Source organism: Bremia lactucae, linkage group LG12 (assembly GCF_004359215.1).
Source record: "Bremia lactucae strain SF5 linkage group LG12, whole genome shotgun sequence".
Taxonomy (NCBI): domain Eukaryota; phylum Oomycota; class Peronosporomycetes; order Peronosporales; family Peronosporaceae; genus Bremia; species Bremia lactucae.
Window position 1 is genome coordinate 3,339,948 of NC_090621.1, and position 14,413 is coordinate 3,354,360.

General features: G+C 45.9%; 6 protein-coding genes across 6 annotated transcripts; 3 read left to right on the forward strand and 3 right to left on the reverse strand.

The window, feature by feature from the left end:
- Positions 1-1,245: 1,245 nt before the first annotated feature.
- On the reverse strand, positions 1,246-1,539 carry CCR75_003493 (uncharacterized protein; the record flags this gene model as incomplete). Its single annotated transcript, XM_067961587.1, has 2 exons — positions 1,246-1,330; positions 1,439-1,539. 2 exons carry the CDS (start codon positions 1,537-1,539, stop codon positions 1,246-1,248), a joined length of 186 nt encoding a protein of 61 aa, XP_067820947.1.
- Positions 1,540-5,224: 3,685 nt separating this feature from the next.
- Positions 5,225-5,431, reverse strand: CCR75_003492 (uncharacterized protein; the record flags this gene model as incomplete). Its single annotated transcript, XM_067961586.1, has 1 exon — positions 5,225-5,431. One exon carries the CDS (start codon positions 5,429-5,431, stop codon positions 5,225-5,227), a length of 207 nt encoding a protein of 68 aa, XP_067820948.1.
- Positions 5,432-5,662: 231 nt separating this feature from the next.
- Positions 5,663-7,192, reverse strand: CCR75_003491 (uncharacterized protein). The gene is made up of 4 exons (XM_067961585.1): positions 6,961-7,192; positions 6,302-6,896; positions 5,976-6,240; positions 5,663-5,911 (listed from the first exon to the last, which is right to left on the reverse strand). The coding sequence occupies exons 1-4, from the start codon at positions 7,112-7,114 to the stop codon at positions 5,798-5,800; spliced, it is 1,128 nt and encodes a 375-aa protein (XP_067820945.1). The 5' UTR covers positions 7,115-7,192; the 3' UTR covers positions 5,663-5,797.
- On the forward strand, positions 7,175-8,584 carry CCR75_003490 (uncharacterized protein). Its single transcript, XM_067961584.1, has 2 exons — positions 7,175-8,001; positions 8,060-8,584. The coding sequence occupies exons 1-2, from the start codon at positions 7,812-7,814 to the stop codon at positions 8,494-8,496; spliced, it is 627 nt and encodes a 208-aa protein (XP_067820946.1). The 5' UTR covers positions 7,175-7,811; the 3' UTR covers positions 8,497-8,584.
- Positions 8,585-8,648: 64 nt separating this feature from the next.
- Positions 8,649-9,875, forward strand: CCR75_003489 (uncharacterized protein; the record flags this gene model as incomplete). Its single annotated transcript, XM_067961583.1, has 1 exon — positions 8,649-9,875. One exon carries the CDS (start codon positions 8,649-8,651, stop codon positions 9,873-9,875), a length of 1,227 nt encoding a protein of 408 aa, XP_067820725.1.
- A 1,213-nt stretch (positions 9,876-11,088) lies between these two features.
- On the forward strand, positions 11,089-12,616 carry CCR75_003488 (uncharacterized protein; the record flags this gene model as incomplete). Its single annotated transcript, XM_067961582.1, has 2 exons — positions 11,089-11,727; positions 11,800-12,616. 2 exons carry the CDS (start codon positions 11,089-11,091, stop codon positions 12,478-12,480), a joined length of 1,320 nt encoding a protein of 439 aa, XP_067820724.1. The 3' UTR covers positions 12,481-12,616.
- Positions 12,617-14,413: the final 1,797 nt, after the last annotated feature.

The following is a 14,413-nucleotide window of genomic DNA, read 5'->3' on the forward strand; positions in this document are numbered from 1 at the left end:
GTAAAGAAATATTCTCCAAACATTATCTACCTTATTGATTTACAACCTTTAAGTGTCAATTTCATGTAACAATACACCCAGTTACAGTCGAGGTACTGCGAACTCGCGATCCTTGACTTGATTTCCCACCATGCACGCAAGTTAGATCTCTGTTTTAATGGACCTCTTTATTGTTTCCAACGGTCTGATTCTTTGAACCTTCACTGCAAATCCAATCTTTAATGCAAAGTTTTTTATTGCTACCGTTGCTTCATCACTGTAGTTGGAAGGAATATTTGGTGTGAAGTACGTTTACCAAAAAACTGAAGTGGCACCCTACCTGTACGCATTATTTTCCTTATTATTCCTCTCATAGGTAATAATAATTGAGTTTCGGGCTGTCCCGTTACAGATGTGCTGCTGTGCTCATGAACAGCGTGACATGCCACAATATTTGTGGAAGCTACACAACTTTTTTTCAATGACATTTAAATTTTGCTTTTCAGGTTGTATTGGAATTGACACTTTGACATCCGATTTTGGGTGAGAGAAAAATTAAATTTCGCAATCCAGGAAACTCGTGTAACTTAAGGACCTGAATGACAGAAAGCCCTCTAGAATCGAGCGACTCTGTTCATGATGGCACTATATCGCTAGCTTGAAAGATTAGTGATACAGAGTTGATGCGATTGAGAGATTTGGCGACTTCAACGGTTGGCACGAGAACTTTCTGCTTTTTGATAATTTCACTTGAAGGTCGACATCCTTTGTTCGAAATTAAATCCAGAAGTTGCGTATTCAGTCGTTGCCATCCTTCGTGAAAGTGGAATGGTCTGGTTACATAAATCTAGTGGAGCAGATAGGGACTTGTTGTCAATCTCGGTGCAATTTCGAAAGACGACAGCAGGTCATTAGCACGAAATCGTATATCACATTTAATGATAAGTACAGAGGTTATGCGTCTTTTTAAAAACGCTTGAAAATTCTAAGGTCAGGTTGCCTCTTACGCTTTGACTTCAATATTTTTTTTTAGAAAATAAATGGAATGTATCGTATACCCCAGCGAGTAAAATCTTGGTATTCGCATCACGTCTAGGTCTTTTCTAGTTAGTCAGTAGTGAATGATGTTTTTAAGTTGACCCACCAACATTCTGATCTCCTCGAAAAACAGAATGGCATATTTTGCAGTTGATGGATACATGGCGTCGACTGGTGCGGTAAAAAGACCGTTTTTTGCGTTCCCTGCCCAGCACCTTGTTTTTAATACTAAAACTCGAGTCCAAAGACTTTTCCGTGGATTAAAATAAAGTGTTGCAGCCATTCCATGCTCAAAATCTTGGCTGTTGCATTCCTAAAAGAATTCACAAAAAGTACCTCCTTTTGAAGTTGCCGACCTGTGATGGAGTTGCCGACCTCCTTCATCGAGACGTCGACTAGAAAATACCTCCAGGAATCGTACCGGTATAAAAACGAGAAGGGATTTGAAAGTTTAGGCTGAGATACCGGGCTGGCGACATGTACAAGCGTGCGGTACGATCGCAAAACGACACGGTACGGCATCCTGAAGAAGTAAAGGGCAGGGAGGGCTTTTTTTTCGCGCCCAACGGTCTGATTTGAATCAGCTTGAAAGAGTGAGACAAGGAATGCGTATGCTCACAAAATACGTAAAAGCGCTTTGTCGGCGCCACTTTTCGCGCAATTTCACAACCATCTTGTGCGAGCAATAATTGCATTGCAACTTTTTTCGTGGCTGTGCTGTCTCAGTAGAAAGAAAAAAACGTCACAAACATATCAAGACAGCAATTTTGCAGCTTGATGGAAAGGCTTTCATGCTTTCCTTTTGCGTACCATTTAAAGACTTGAAACGCCACGCTTGACGTGCTTGCCAAGCTGGCCCCATGTATCACTGCTGTAAATACCCGTGCCACTACAACCGCACAAGCAACACGCGGGTAGGTGTAGCGTTCGAGCTACGAGTATCGTCCAGCGAATAAGTAGAAGGTGTCGTCCCCTCTGTTTCGTCGAGGTCCAAGTTGCGTCATTAAGGGTACCCATCTCACACCGGTATGTGTCTATATCCTCGACATGTATACGAAAAAAAAAAAAACCCTCCATATTTTGTGACCGCCCCATCCTTCATAGTCGGGCTTTGCCAAGAAATTTGCATCGAAAAGAGCCTGATAGAAACTACCGGTATTTGCCCTGTCCTGTTTGCCATTGCTCGACTACGCAACCATCCTGTTCTTGGAATAGTACCGTCGCGTTCCCGCCTCCCTCCAGGTGCAGTCTCCCTATATCACCCCCCACACACACACAATCACCCACCATCAGCTCATGTCGCCCACCCCACGCACGCACGACATGTCGCCACTTGGTATTCTTGGTCGCCTCATTTCCTCAACAGCTTGAATTCCATCTGTGTTGCGATTCGATGGGAAGCCCCGTCTGACGTGTGGACGTTTACGACGATACGACGACGACGACGGGGGTGGTTAAACGGCCTGCCACGTCTGCCCTCGCTTTCTTCAAGTTTCAGCTCACATTGCAATTTGCCGCCCCCCTCGCTTCGAACTTTCCCGAAATTACCATTCTAGTATGCCCAAGTCCGCACGCGCCGTCCAAGTTGCCACTGTGGCAGACCATGTAGCCATGAAGAAACAGTGGCAGACAAACCTCGAAATTGACTTGCTCAAGAGCGCGTGGATTCGCAAGGACCGTGAACAATATGGCGCGCACGCATCGCCACCGCTCTCGGCCGCCAAGTGAGACATTTCGAGCGACCAAGGGCCACTCGACACGTGGCCTCGTGCGATTCACACGATGCATCTGATGTTGCCATTCATTTGATGGAAGTTACTCATGTTAAGACTGTCGCGGAGGGTTTTTGGTGCGCTGTTGCCGCCCCGTAACATGTCCATGAAGCATGGAGGTAGGAAGGAGAAGGAGGGAAGGATCGAAGAACGGCATTTGTCAGGGCGACTGTACCGAACTATTTAGTCTTAATATAACTTATACGACACTTTGAACATTTCGTGGGCGTTTTTTCCAGCGCGTAACCTTTGACCTTTTTTGCCAATGCAAAATGCGACATGAAACGGCGTCGTTTCGCGGGACAATTACCGGGCAAATTTCTGGGTGGTTCTGCGATCACGCCATTAAACGCCATTTGCCACGTCAGGGGGTTGTAGCCAATTCTTTGATGCATGCACCCAATTCGGAGACGTCCAATTTATGTCACTCATGCAATCTAAAAGTTTCAGTGTGGCTTTTGTAAGCTTGTTCCATACGCGAGATTTTGGTACGCTTCTAGATACTAAGAATAAAACACTTTTGATTTCACTTGGTGACGGGCAAGAGTCAACGCGTTTAAAACAGTGAAACCCTTTGGCATCTTCCAGTACGATTAAAAACGTCAGTTGTCACCCATCAAACGAGAAATTTGACTTTAACACAAAGGGTGATTACGTTGAAAAATAAAGATAGTCTTTTTGCAGAAATGATGATGACGATAACCTCACTTGTTTACTCGAATGTCGAGAAACGTACCCTTCCTTGCCGCTCACTCTTGACATACGCTGAAACTACTAGTTATTGTAGGATGTCAAGCATTAGCGCACGATAGATGAGAATATGGTTTTGGGTGGGTGCAATTAAGGGCTTCCATACAATGAGTTTAATAGCTTCGGATGGATACTTTTGAATAGGAGCTCGTTTTTTCACCGCAAAACATTGTCTTTACAAAACAGAACAAGGAACTGAAACTAAACATGTGGTACATGCACAGAAACGAAGTTTCCTTTACGATTCTCCAATAAAGAACAAAGCGTTGTGCGTCATAAGCAGCATCCTCGATGGTCTTGGCATGTAGAGGTAGGTGCCTTCTTTAGCGCTACCCAGCAACCAAATGGCTCAAACCATCTGATAATTATAACAGTGCTAGTGGCCTACAAGCTGGTCGCCACCATGTATAACCTATACGACACACTAAACGTATTGGATACTGAAGTGTCAGACTGTTTTTCGATTCCACGCGCCTCATCGTGACAACTTTGTCTCGCGTTACCTCGTAACGATAAGATGAGGAGAAAAAAATTCACTATTCTGTCCTGGATCTGATTTAAGTTGTGGTTGTTTTAGGTACGGGAAGGCAAAGTCGGAAAAATTAAGAAAATCTGAGATCACTATTAAATCGGTGAATTTGCTAGTGCATAACTTTAATTAGCCACAATTTTGCACCGAACTTCGCGCAATGCTGGCAAAGTTAGCTCTAATGAAACAAAATCAAGTTTATTTAAGAATCAAACAAGAACATATCTACCGTCGACAAATTATTGTTTTGATGTCTTTGCTGCTTAATCGACTTCTTTCACTAATGAAGCCAAAACTCTCGTATGGAGATGCTAAATCGCAATTCTGATAGACATTAAATGCTGACAAAGGAAAAAAAGTTGAAAATAGTTGGCGATATACATCTGTGGCAAGCTCGCATCACGTTTTTACCAAGTCATTGCTTCTCTCCATGAATACTTCACATAAGGTTTTAAGCAAAAAAAAATTAACCAGATGATGCGATACTTTTACAATAAAAGGAAGCATCTCCGGTCACTGAGTGCTAATTGCGTGTCGGACATGTTGTTCTCGGTATAAAGGGGCCTTATTGACGTAGGCTGTGATAACTGACAGCTCGACTCTGCAGAAAAGCATAAGCAATTTGATATGAGGGGGCATGAAACCAAATCGGTACCAAAGGACCTTGAGCTACTCGATTGCTTATGCGCTCACGTGGCATCAATGCCAGTGACGTATCAGCAATTGCCAAGGAAAGCATAAGAGGCCTTTAAAGCAATCTTCTTTTGTTAAAATCCTGATTTTAGAATTGTGAACAAGCGTATATACGGATCTTTGACGTTTGTATCCCTCTTTATTGCAAAGCAGTTCATTTGCTGGCTCCTTCCTTGCAGCTATGTCTATAAGGGTGTCTCTAATTCACTGACGAGGACGGCACACGTGCGTAAACCTGCGCAGCAGTATTTTTCTTTCTTCGCATCATAGACTCTGGAAACATTATTTCGTCAAGCCAATATACCAGATGGGCGTATCTAATAAATTTTCTTTTATAGAAGTTTAAATTTCTACAATCATTTTAAAATTCCAACCCGATATTTTTTATTCAAGGTGCCACCACGATAATTAAAAATACATTTTTTCTCCTTCCTTACACGCACTCCTGCTAGTGCTTCCGGTACTATGCGACAAACATATTACGTCTCCGGACAAGCTTGCCAATTCCATTTAAAGCGGAAACGACAATCACGATCTTGTGCCTGTCGATTACGACGGCGCCGTTGTCTCTGAGGCAGGAGCTGTGGCGTAACGACACTTCATCTTCTATCTCGATGACACGAAGCAGTAATGCGCCAATTTGCCATTCCGATGGGCTTTCACTGGGCATAGTTACATTTCCGTAACTCATAAAAAGACAATAATCGACGTATCATTTTTTTTTGAAATCTCGCTGGTCGTACAGATGCAAGGAAGTCCTGTTTGCCTATTAGTTGACTCGTTTGCAACATTGGGTACTTGTTGACTGACATTAAAATTGCGTGCGAGTCTGTTGCCGCCTCATCTGGTTGCATTGGAATGTGACCAAGGTGATAATTACTTGTTAAGTGCGATTGGTATGGGTTTCGACAAAAAAGAAAAAATTGGAGTTGGCCTTGAGTTGCTGGATGACGGACCGTCGTCACCTCGAAAACACGATTTTTTTCACGAGTTGCCAAACGTTGTATAATATTAAAAAAATACATATTCGTCGTGACTAATTTTGTAGCATGTTGACTACCGTATCAGCGATCGCAAGCGAGGCGGTTAGCCCAGGTGACTCAATGCCACACAAATGCACGAGGTTTGGGATCCCGTGGATGTTTTTATCCTAATGAAATGACATAGCCAGCAGTGACAAGCAGCAATATTGCAGTGTTTTAAACAAACCCTACCGCGATGAAAAAATCTTCATAAATTTGGCCATGCATTGCAATTTTAGGACGAATGCCACAATAATCTACTGTCAACATCTCCGTCCGTACATCAGGCCAATACGTGCGAATTTTCGTTGCAAACGTTTCTGCTTTCGACGAATCTGGACAATATTCGATCTTGTCAATCCACTCAACGTCAGGTCCAAAGCGGACATTTCCGGATAAATCAATTGTTGCATGCACCCCTAATCCACCCACTTCAGGAATTGGGTAAACCAAGTGGCTACATATCCAACACGAGTCAGTAAAATAGTAGTAACTCATCGTAAAACAAGGTTCTGTACGTAAAAGGTCGTGTCTGGAGCTTAAAGTACGTTCCCTTTGCAAATAAATTAAAGACAGTGGGCAATTCGCTTGTTGAATTGATCGGGCGATTCAAAACGCCCACTTTGGTCAGTAAAGTGGGGGCAAAAAGACCCGTTGCATTGACAAAATAGTCACCCTGAATTTCGTGCTTGCAATCGTGTTGCACGACTTGAATCGTAAACGTCTTTGTCTTCAAATCAAACGTTCCTCCCTCCACCGCAGTGGCACACACCACCATTGCGCCATACGTTTCAGCTTCCCCTTGCAACGCCATCATCAGGCCGTGCGAGTCCACAATACCCGTCGATGGGGAGTACACTGCCTCGTGACACTCAATAAATGGCTCCATAGCAAAAACCTCCGACCGAGTTAAAAGCTTTAAATCGCTCACACCGTTCGCACGTCCGCGCTGGAAAAGCAACCGCAGCTCATTCGATTGATGCGAATGGGCAACAATTAATTTGCCACATTTGGAATATGGCACACCATGAGCGTGACAGAACGCATACAGTTGCTCTCGGCCTTTAACACAAAGGTGGGCCTTCCAACTCGTTGGGGCGTAGTAAATCCCCGCTAGGAATCACATTGAATTTATGTATACCACATCATAAACGAAGGGAGGTTTTTTTTATCCTACCATGCACGACTTCGCTACTGCGTGCGCTCGCCTCTTGCCCCACTTGGGCGTTCTTCTCAAGAACAATCACCTCTAACCCTCTACAAGCAGCAGCTCGCGCTATCGCGAGCCCCACCACTCCTGCCCCCGCGACTACGACCGTTTTCGGTGCCATTCCAACGATTTAGCGTGAACTTTTTAATACAAATTGTGTGCTACACATCATTTAAAAAAAAACCGAGGTATTGCATTCGTTGCCATCCAATAATGAGCGATTCGGAAGACCTTGACGAAGGTTACGATGTTGAGCTCGGCTTTCTAAGTGATAGCGAAGTCGCACTAACTGCAACACCACTACATCGTGAGCCAGATTGGACCAAATGGGACGGTGGGCAAGTAGGCGGACGACCGAGTTGGCTCGTGCCATCGCTCTCGGGCCTTCCGTCGATTTCACAGCTCCAATGCCACGAGTGCGACTGTCCTCTGTCGTTTTTATTGCAAATTTACTGTCCACTCGATGAGGTCGTGGATGCGTTTCACCGCACTTTATACGTCTTTGTCTGTCGCTCAAGGTGTTGCACACGCCAGGGGGATGGGAAAGCTTTTCGTGTGCAACTCCCGCGAGTCAATGCTTTTTATGATTCGGAAGGAGGTGCTAAACAGCTGCACTTGCACCAATTTGAAAAATCGGTCGCTTTTTGTGTCCTTTGTGGCCAGCGAGCCTTGTATACGTGCAAAGACTGTAATGTTGCGCAGTACTGTAGTCGACTTCATCAAAAGGACCATTGGGCGGCAGGACGACACAAAGAGACGTGTAACCAATGGTTTGTGACACAAATGTATATTTGGTGGTGCGAGTCGAATTATAGCTGATGGAAACGAATCAATTCCGTAGTCTCGACACCCACTCGTTGATTGAATCGCAGGTCGCACGAGAGGAAATGATTCCAAACGGGACCAAGTGGGTCTTTCCGACGTATGAACTCGTGATTGACCAGGAACCCGACACGCGAGAAGCAGCGAATGAGTTCGAAGCCAAGCTTCTGGCCGAGTTTGAAAAACGTGAGTCCATGAAGAGTTGGACTGCGAACTTACTGACTTTTTCATTTTGTGGCACTAGACAACACCCAAGACATCGATGAAGACGACATGAATGTGTCCCAACGCGAGCTTAATGAAGCACTAGGCCACACCACCGATCAAGATCCACATTATGTGCGCTTTTTAACGCGCGTCGCAATTGCCAAAAAGCAGGTTTTACGCTACTCACGCTGGCAGAACGACGCCGTGCTGTGGGTACACTCCAAAGGCGTACTTAATCATCACGACGTACCCCCTTGTAACCACTGTGGCCACGAACGCAAATTTGAATTTCAAGTCCTTCCCCAATTATTAACTTATTTACACGTGGACCACCTGACTTCCCTTCACAACCTGACGTCTCGTAGCTGCGAATGGGGAACGCTTGCAATCTACACGTGCGTTAAAAGCTGCTCCGGGGCTTCCGAGTGCGTCGAAGAATTCCTTCATTATCAACCTGCGTATTTAGCCGATTAGGTTGAGTAGATACCGGAATGTTGGTAAACTTGTCATTGGCATCTGATGCGGAGGTCAATTTCTAAAAATAAAGTCGCATTGTGTCCATCGTGTTTTTTTTTTTCCCTTTTAAACGAAAAGTGCCCATTTTTATTTTTTTACGCGACAAAACAATGTCGTCTCTTCGTGTACGTACAAAAAACAAGGTACTGATGGCATTTGGTGCGTTAAAACCAAGCACAAATGCAGCGTATGAACTCACCTTTTCGGATTTTGAGGCAACTTTACAGCGACTGACGACAGTACACTCGGCGTTAAAAAGCTATGCGGGATCCCTTCAACTCTATCACGGCGCGGCAAATTCCGTGCTCGACGCTGTACACAGTCTAATGTCCAGTGACGCGGGTTCTATAAATGTGCAGCAACAAACAGCTGGATTGGCCGAAAGGCAACAATTTGCCGTCGATGCATGTGTCGCAAGTGCAAATGTCGAGATAGTGGCACTTCAGGAAACCTACTCTCGACTTGAACGTGAAGTAATGCTTCCTCTTAAAGGATGGCTACACTATGCACGTCGTCTCAGAAATAAAGTGACGACGTTTCAAGAGCAAAAAGCTCTCTATGACCATTATGCACGCAAAGTCGCCGGTTTGCGAGAATCGCACGAAAAGCGGCTTGCAATGCGAAAAGTCGACAAGACAAAACAAATACAGCGACGGATTCGCAACGAGCACAAGCTGGTGGCCTCTACGCAAGCGTATACACGGCTTTCTGACGTGGTTATCCGTGAACTTCGTGCGTTTGTCCTAACGCGCGATACAGCACTAGTTCCTTTGCTAGAACGAATCTTGCGCGGTCGTGTTCTGTATGCAGAGCGCCAGATGGAAGCAGCAAACCATCTCCGCACGTTTATTCAAGATAGCGTCGAAGACAAGGATGGCGGTGTGTTGAGCCATTTCGCGAACATGGCGTTAACAGATGGCTCCATTGAATTAAAAGATAATTTGGCTACAAAAATCTCGTCGGTGATGGACGACACACATGGCTTCACTGAGTCGATGTACACACCGCCACATGCCGTACCCGAGTTTTTGACGTTTCAGTCGTCGTCAAACCCTAAAGTTACTTCACACTGGAGTGACGCTTTTTGGTGCGCGACCCTCTTATCGAGCATAAAATCATTAAAAAACATGAAGGAGTCTCATACGCGATCATCCCCTACGTCAGTTTCAGTTAACGTTTCGGAGGCTACAGCCCCGTTGACGGATACGTCTTGGACAAGGCAATGGAATAGCGCCGTGTCTGCTCAATTTACACAACAATCACTCCAAGTGACTGTGCCAGAATTTCGCGACTTGCATTCAAGTGCCCTCGGAGGCGAGACATGCAGTTTTCACTAAGATTGTACTTATGGGTACACTTGGAGGTGCAACTGTGGAATAAACATTTTCTTATAAAACAGTCTGATATGCTCTTAGCAACTCGTTAGCAACTCGAAGAATCATGAAGCAATGCTTCTTTTCGCCTTTTTTGGCTTCACGTCCAACAAATCTTTCCTACTCCGGTCTTTCTTTGCACATACGCAAGCTGAATCTCAAGTCGTAAGTATTGCTTTTGCCTTCCTGTCGAACGTCGCAATCTTATCGGTACAAGTCGACCTTTCCTTTTTTTATTTAAATTCGCAAACCGAAATGTTGCGTCTTTTTTTTAACAAGATACTTCATCACTACCAAACCCCCTTTATCCTAAGAGTCCTTGGGTCTCGTCGTCACTAAAATCGTCGGAAATACTCGTCTCCTCGCTTTCTATCGTTCGTTTCTGCTTCTCCCGCTTCCTTTTCCAGCAATAACACCACGTTGAATCCTTTTCACTCTTGTACGTCGGTCCTCCTCCCAGCAATCGGTTCAAACACGGGACGAGAAACTCGCACTGACAGCAGCAACGACGTAACCAGCTCTCCGAGGCCACTATTCGAGTCTGTAACCCCTGTAGATTTTTCTGCTCGTACCGCTGTAACTCTTCGTTCATTTCGGCCACAACCGAACGCGCTTTTAAACGCGGAACACGCAGCATTTCACTGATATCGTCGATCATAACGGGGGACGCGTAAAGGTCGAGGATCCAGCGCGCAATTGGCGTCGCATTGTCTGTACCGTAGAGTTCCGAATACAGCGCGTAAACTTGAGGGTTGACTCCTCGATAATCTTTTGTCGCTAAAAGATTATCGCGGACGTGAAATTCAATGCGGTCGAATAAAGTATCATTTTTCACAGGTCCTGGCCGTAATGCCGTCATCTCATCGTCCCCCATGACGTAGCGCATCCAGGCGTCGAGCCACTTAGTCTCGATAAGGAACCACGCTTCGTGGCGGCCAAGGTCGCGGGAATCAAAGGACATGATAAGGTCACGTTCCATCTGACGACGCAAGAGCGAACAAGTCGCAATGCCGCATTCCAAGTCCACAGACTCCGGAGTGGAGTCTTCCATGGAGGTGACAAGCCTCACAAACTGTGATACATGCTGAAACCTGCAACATTGCATATTTCCAGTCAAGGGATCATATTCTACAGGTCCTCTCCAAAGTAGAAGATATATCCCTTTGCGTCCGGAAAAATGCTCCTCCGTCGGAATAACCTCCGCGGCATTCGTAGCCATGCACGATGGCTACATTCGCTGCCACGTTCGTGTCCGAAACCTTCGGAAACTTATGACGCGCTTGTACAAAGCCACGAAGTCACATTCGACGCAAAACAAGCAGCCATTGTCCGTCATTATTTGGATCCATTACATGTTCATTTAAATGGCTACAAGTTGCCATCGTTCGAACCATTGTCAAATTCTAATGACGCAAATCCTTCCTCAAAGACTTACTCGATTCCTAAAGGGCTGTACATTTACGGAGACGTGGGAACTGGCAAATCCATGCTTCTCGATCTATTCTATCGTGGGGTCCACGTCCAGCGCAAGCGACGCGTGCATTTCAACCAATTCATGCTCGAAGTCCACATGCGACTTCAGCAAGCGAAAACCATGCAAATCGAACAGTTTGGCCGACAACGCCACATTCAGCTCGATCAAAGCCGCGATGTGGTGTTGCAAGTGGCACACGCAATGGCGCACGAGAGCCATTTACTGTGTTTCGACGAGTTTCAAGTCACTGACGTGGCCGACGCATTTATTATACGAAAACTCTTTCACGTGCTGTTTCGGCGTGGGGTCGTGATAGTGGCTACATCGAATACTCCCCCAAAGGTACGATTTTAAACGGTACCATGTACCATCTACTTTCTTGGTGACCTTCTTTGTGTGGTCTATTTTGTATAGGAATTATACCAAAATGGCACGAATTGGGACTATTTCGTTCCCTTTTTGGACCAATTGACGCGGCATACTCAAACTGTGTTGATTGCGTCCTCAAAGGACTATCGCATCCAATGTCCGCCTATCTATAAAAGCGAGACGTTCCTGTATCCATTATCCACTGCCACGCGGCATCAAATGGATACATTGTACCATCAACTCCTTGCAACAGAAGCAACACGTCTCGTACGTGTCCCAGTTTCTAAAGGTCGTGTATTAAATCTCCGAGGTTCTATTGAAAAAAGCGTCTGTCGAATTTCATTTTATGAATTATGCGAGACAGAAAAAGGCGTAACCGATTACAAAGTCATAACCGAGACGTTTACGATCATTATGCTAGATAACGTACCCGTGTTAAGCTTAAACGAGCACGACGCCGTGCGGCGATTTGTTCTATTCGTGGATGAAATCTACGAACATCGGACACGTCTGATTCTTTCGTCGGAAGCTGCGACGCCGCGGGAGATTTTTTGCTATAATGAGGCTTCGGCAGGAGCGACGGGAAATGTTTGTCACTTGGTGGCATTTCAAGACCTTTACGTTGCGACGAAACGAGCGGTTTCACGGCTTTATGAGATGCAGAGTGAACGATATCGACGCGAACATGAATTGACTCGATCAAAGCGACGGGAACCGAGGGTATAACGGGGTACATGAAATGAACACTTAAAGGTTGTTAATTCATATATTATCTAAAGGTGGATAATATTTGGAGAATATTACTCTACATGGTAATATTCTAAAATTTTATCCATTGGTAGATATAGACCATTATATCTACTTTCTCCGCCGTCAGTCAGCGCTGGACGCGCGCTAAGAGAGAGATGGATAAGACTTTATTACATGTTCTGTATTAAATTATATTTAAGTTAGTATTAAGTAGATAGACAAGAATAACTTACTTATGTTGATACAATTTCATAAATACTCATTAAAGCAAGTGTTTTAATGAGGAGTCTTCCTCTTTGGAGAATATTACATGGTAAAATTCTGTAACGGGCTAGAATTGCCCTAATGTTACACAGTCCCCATTAAGTACATTTGGTACTTAAGGGCATGGTTAATTACTAAATAATAGTTTTTAGACCCAACACTCGGGTGTGGTGCACATTTGTGACCAACCCTTGTGGATGTGATGCACATGGGTGCATTCACATTAGGAGGGATGACGGCTAGCGTCATCAGTTACGCGAGGTATCTATAAAGATACGCTCGCAATACATATTAAATGATATCTATAGAGATAACATTTTAATTGGTAAGAAATAGGTATTTGTATTTAATCTATTAAATATAAATCAGTCTGAAAACTGCTTCCTACTTGGTAAGTGCGCACCAGGAGGCGGATTACCGCTCCCGTGACGACACTTAACCAGAGTACTTAGTGTGTTGGGTGAGGTCGCTTTCGCGCCCACCACAACTACCTCACTGCACGCAAGAGAAGCAGGTTTAACCGCCTCCTCGCTGTGCTAGGGTGTGTGTCTAAGTAGAGCGTGGCCGCATTACGACGTGCCCGCCTACACTTGGTAGCACTTGAAATCCTTCCCACGACCCGCATCTCTGTGTGTGTACGTGAGGATGAGCCTCAATATTGATTGGGCTCATTTTTCCCACCTCTCCGAACATCATCGGGAGGTGGCAGGGCCCTGGCCAGGCTCCTGGGTAGTAATCCTGAGCAACATGTTGCTCAGTTGGAGCAGTTTGAGGCATTCGTGCTCGGACGGCGGAGGACCACGTCCGAGGCACAGAGCCATGCTGCGGCGGAGTCCGTCACTCAGACTCAGGATGGGCTGAGGTGCGAGGCTCCCAACAGGACTGTTGAGATGCTCTCTGCCCGGCCGCATCAACCGAGGCCCATTCGGATGGACCCGCCCAAGTTCGATGGAACTGCGGCGCACACGATTGTCCACTGGCTTTTAGCCGTGGAGCAATGTGGTGTCGCCCAGCTCGTCGAGGACGACAGCCGGATGGTGTCGTACGCTATGTCGCATCTGCGCGGTAAGGCCTCAGAGTGGGCTTACTCGGCGCTTATGGCGGACAGAAAAGCGTTCCCCTCATGGGCGATCTTTAAGGATAAGATTCGCGCCATGTACCAGCCGCCGAACAACGAAGTGTTGCTTCAGGCGCGCTTCTTTGGGGCGCGACAGGCGAAGCGATCTCTGCAAGAGTATGTGCAAGAGATGCGCTCGCTGTCCGCATCCATAACCGTAGGTCCGATTCCGGAGCACATTAAGGTGCCCACGTTTATGAACGGACTACGGCATGGCCCATCGCGACAGGCCCTTTTCAGAAAGGTGCCGTCGACGATGGAAGAGGCAATCCAAATTGCCTTAGTTGAGGAGCAATCCTACAACAGTGCCTCGGCGACAGCTTGGTATAAGCCGTCGGCCGAGAGGACAGATGCCACTCCTATGGAGTTGGGCAATGCAGACGTGGTCTGTTTTAAATGCGGCAAGCGCGGCCATATGATGGCTCGCTGCTATGCCAGGGTCCCTGCTGGGGCAAAAATGCCCAGCAAGAGGACTCCCTTCCCAAAGGGCGATGGCAAGAACCAGCGTGCGAGACGCATGAGTTCTGC

Coding starts and splice junctions, on each gene's coding strand:
- CCR75_003491 (XM_067961585.1), bottom strand. CDS start 7,114: ATGGCACCGAAAACGGTCGTAGTCGCGGGGGCAGGAGTGGTGGGGCTC. Junction 6,241..6,301: donor CTCCAGACACGACCTTTTAC/GTACAGAACCTT, acceptor TTGGATATGTAG/CCACTTGGTTTACCCAATTC. Junction 5,912..5,975: donor ATGAAGATTTTTTCATCGCG/GTAGGGTTTGTT, acceptor TCATTTCATTAG/GATAAAAACATCCACGGGAT.
- CCR75_003490 (XM_067961584.1), top strand. CDS start 7,812: ATGGAAACGAATCAATTCCGTAGTCTCGACACCCACTCGTTGATTGAA. Junction 8,002..8,059: donor TCTGGCCGAGTTTGAAAAAC/GTGAGTCCATGA, acceptor TTGTGGCACTAG/ACAACACCCAAGACATCGAT.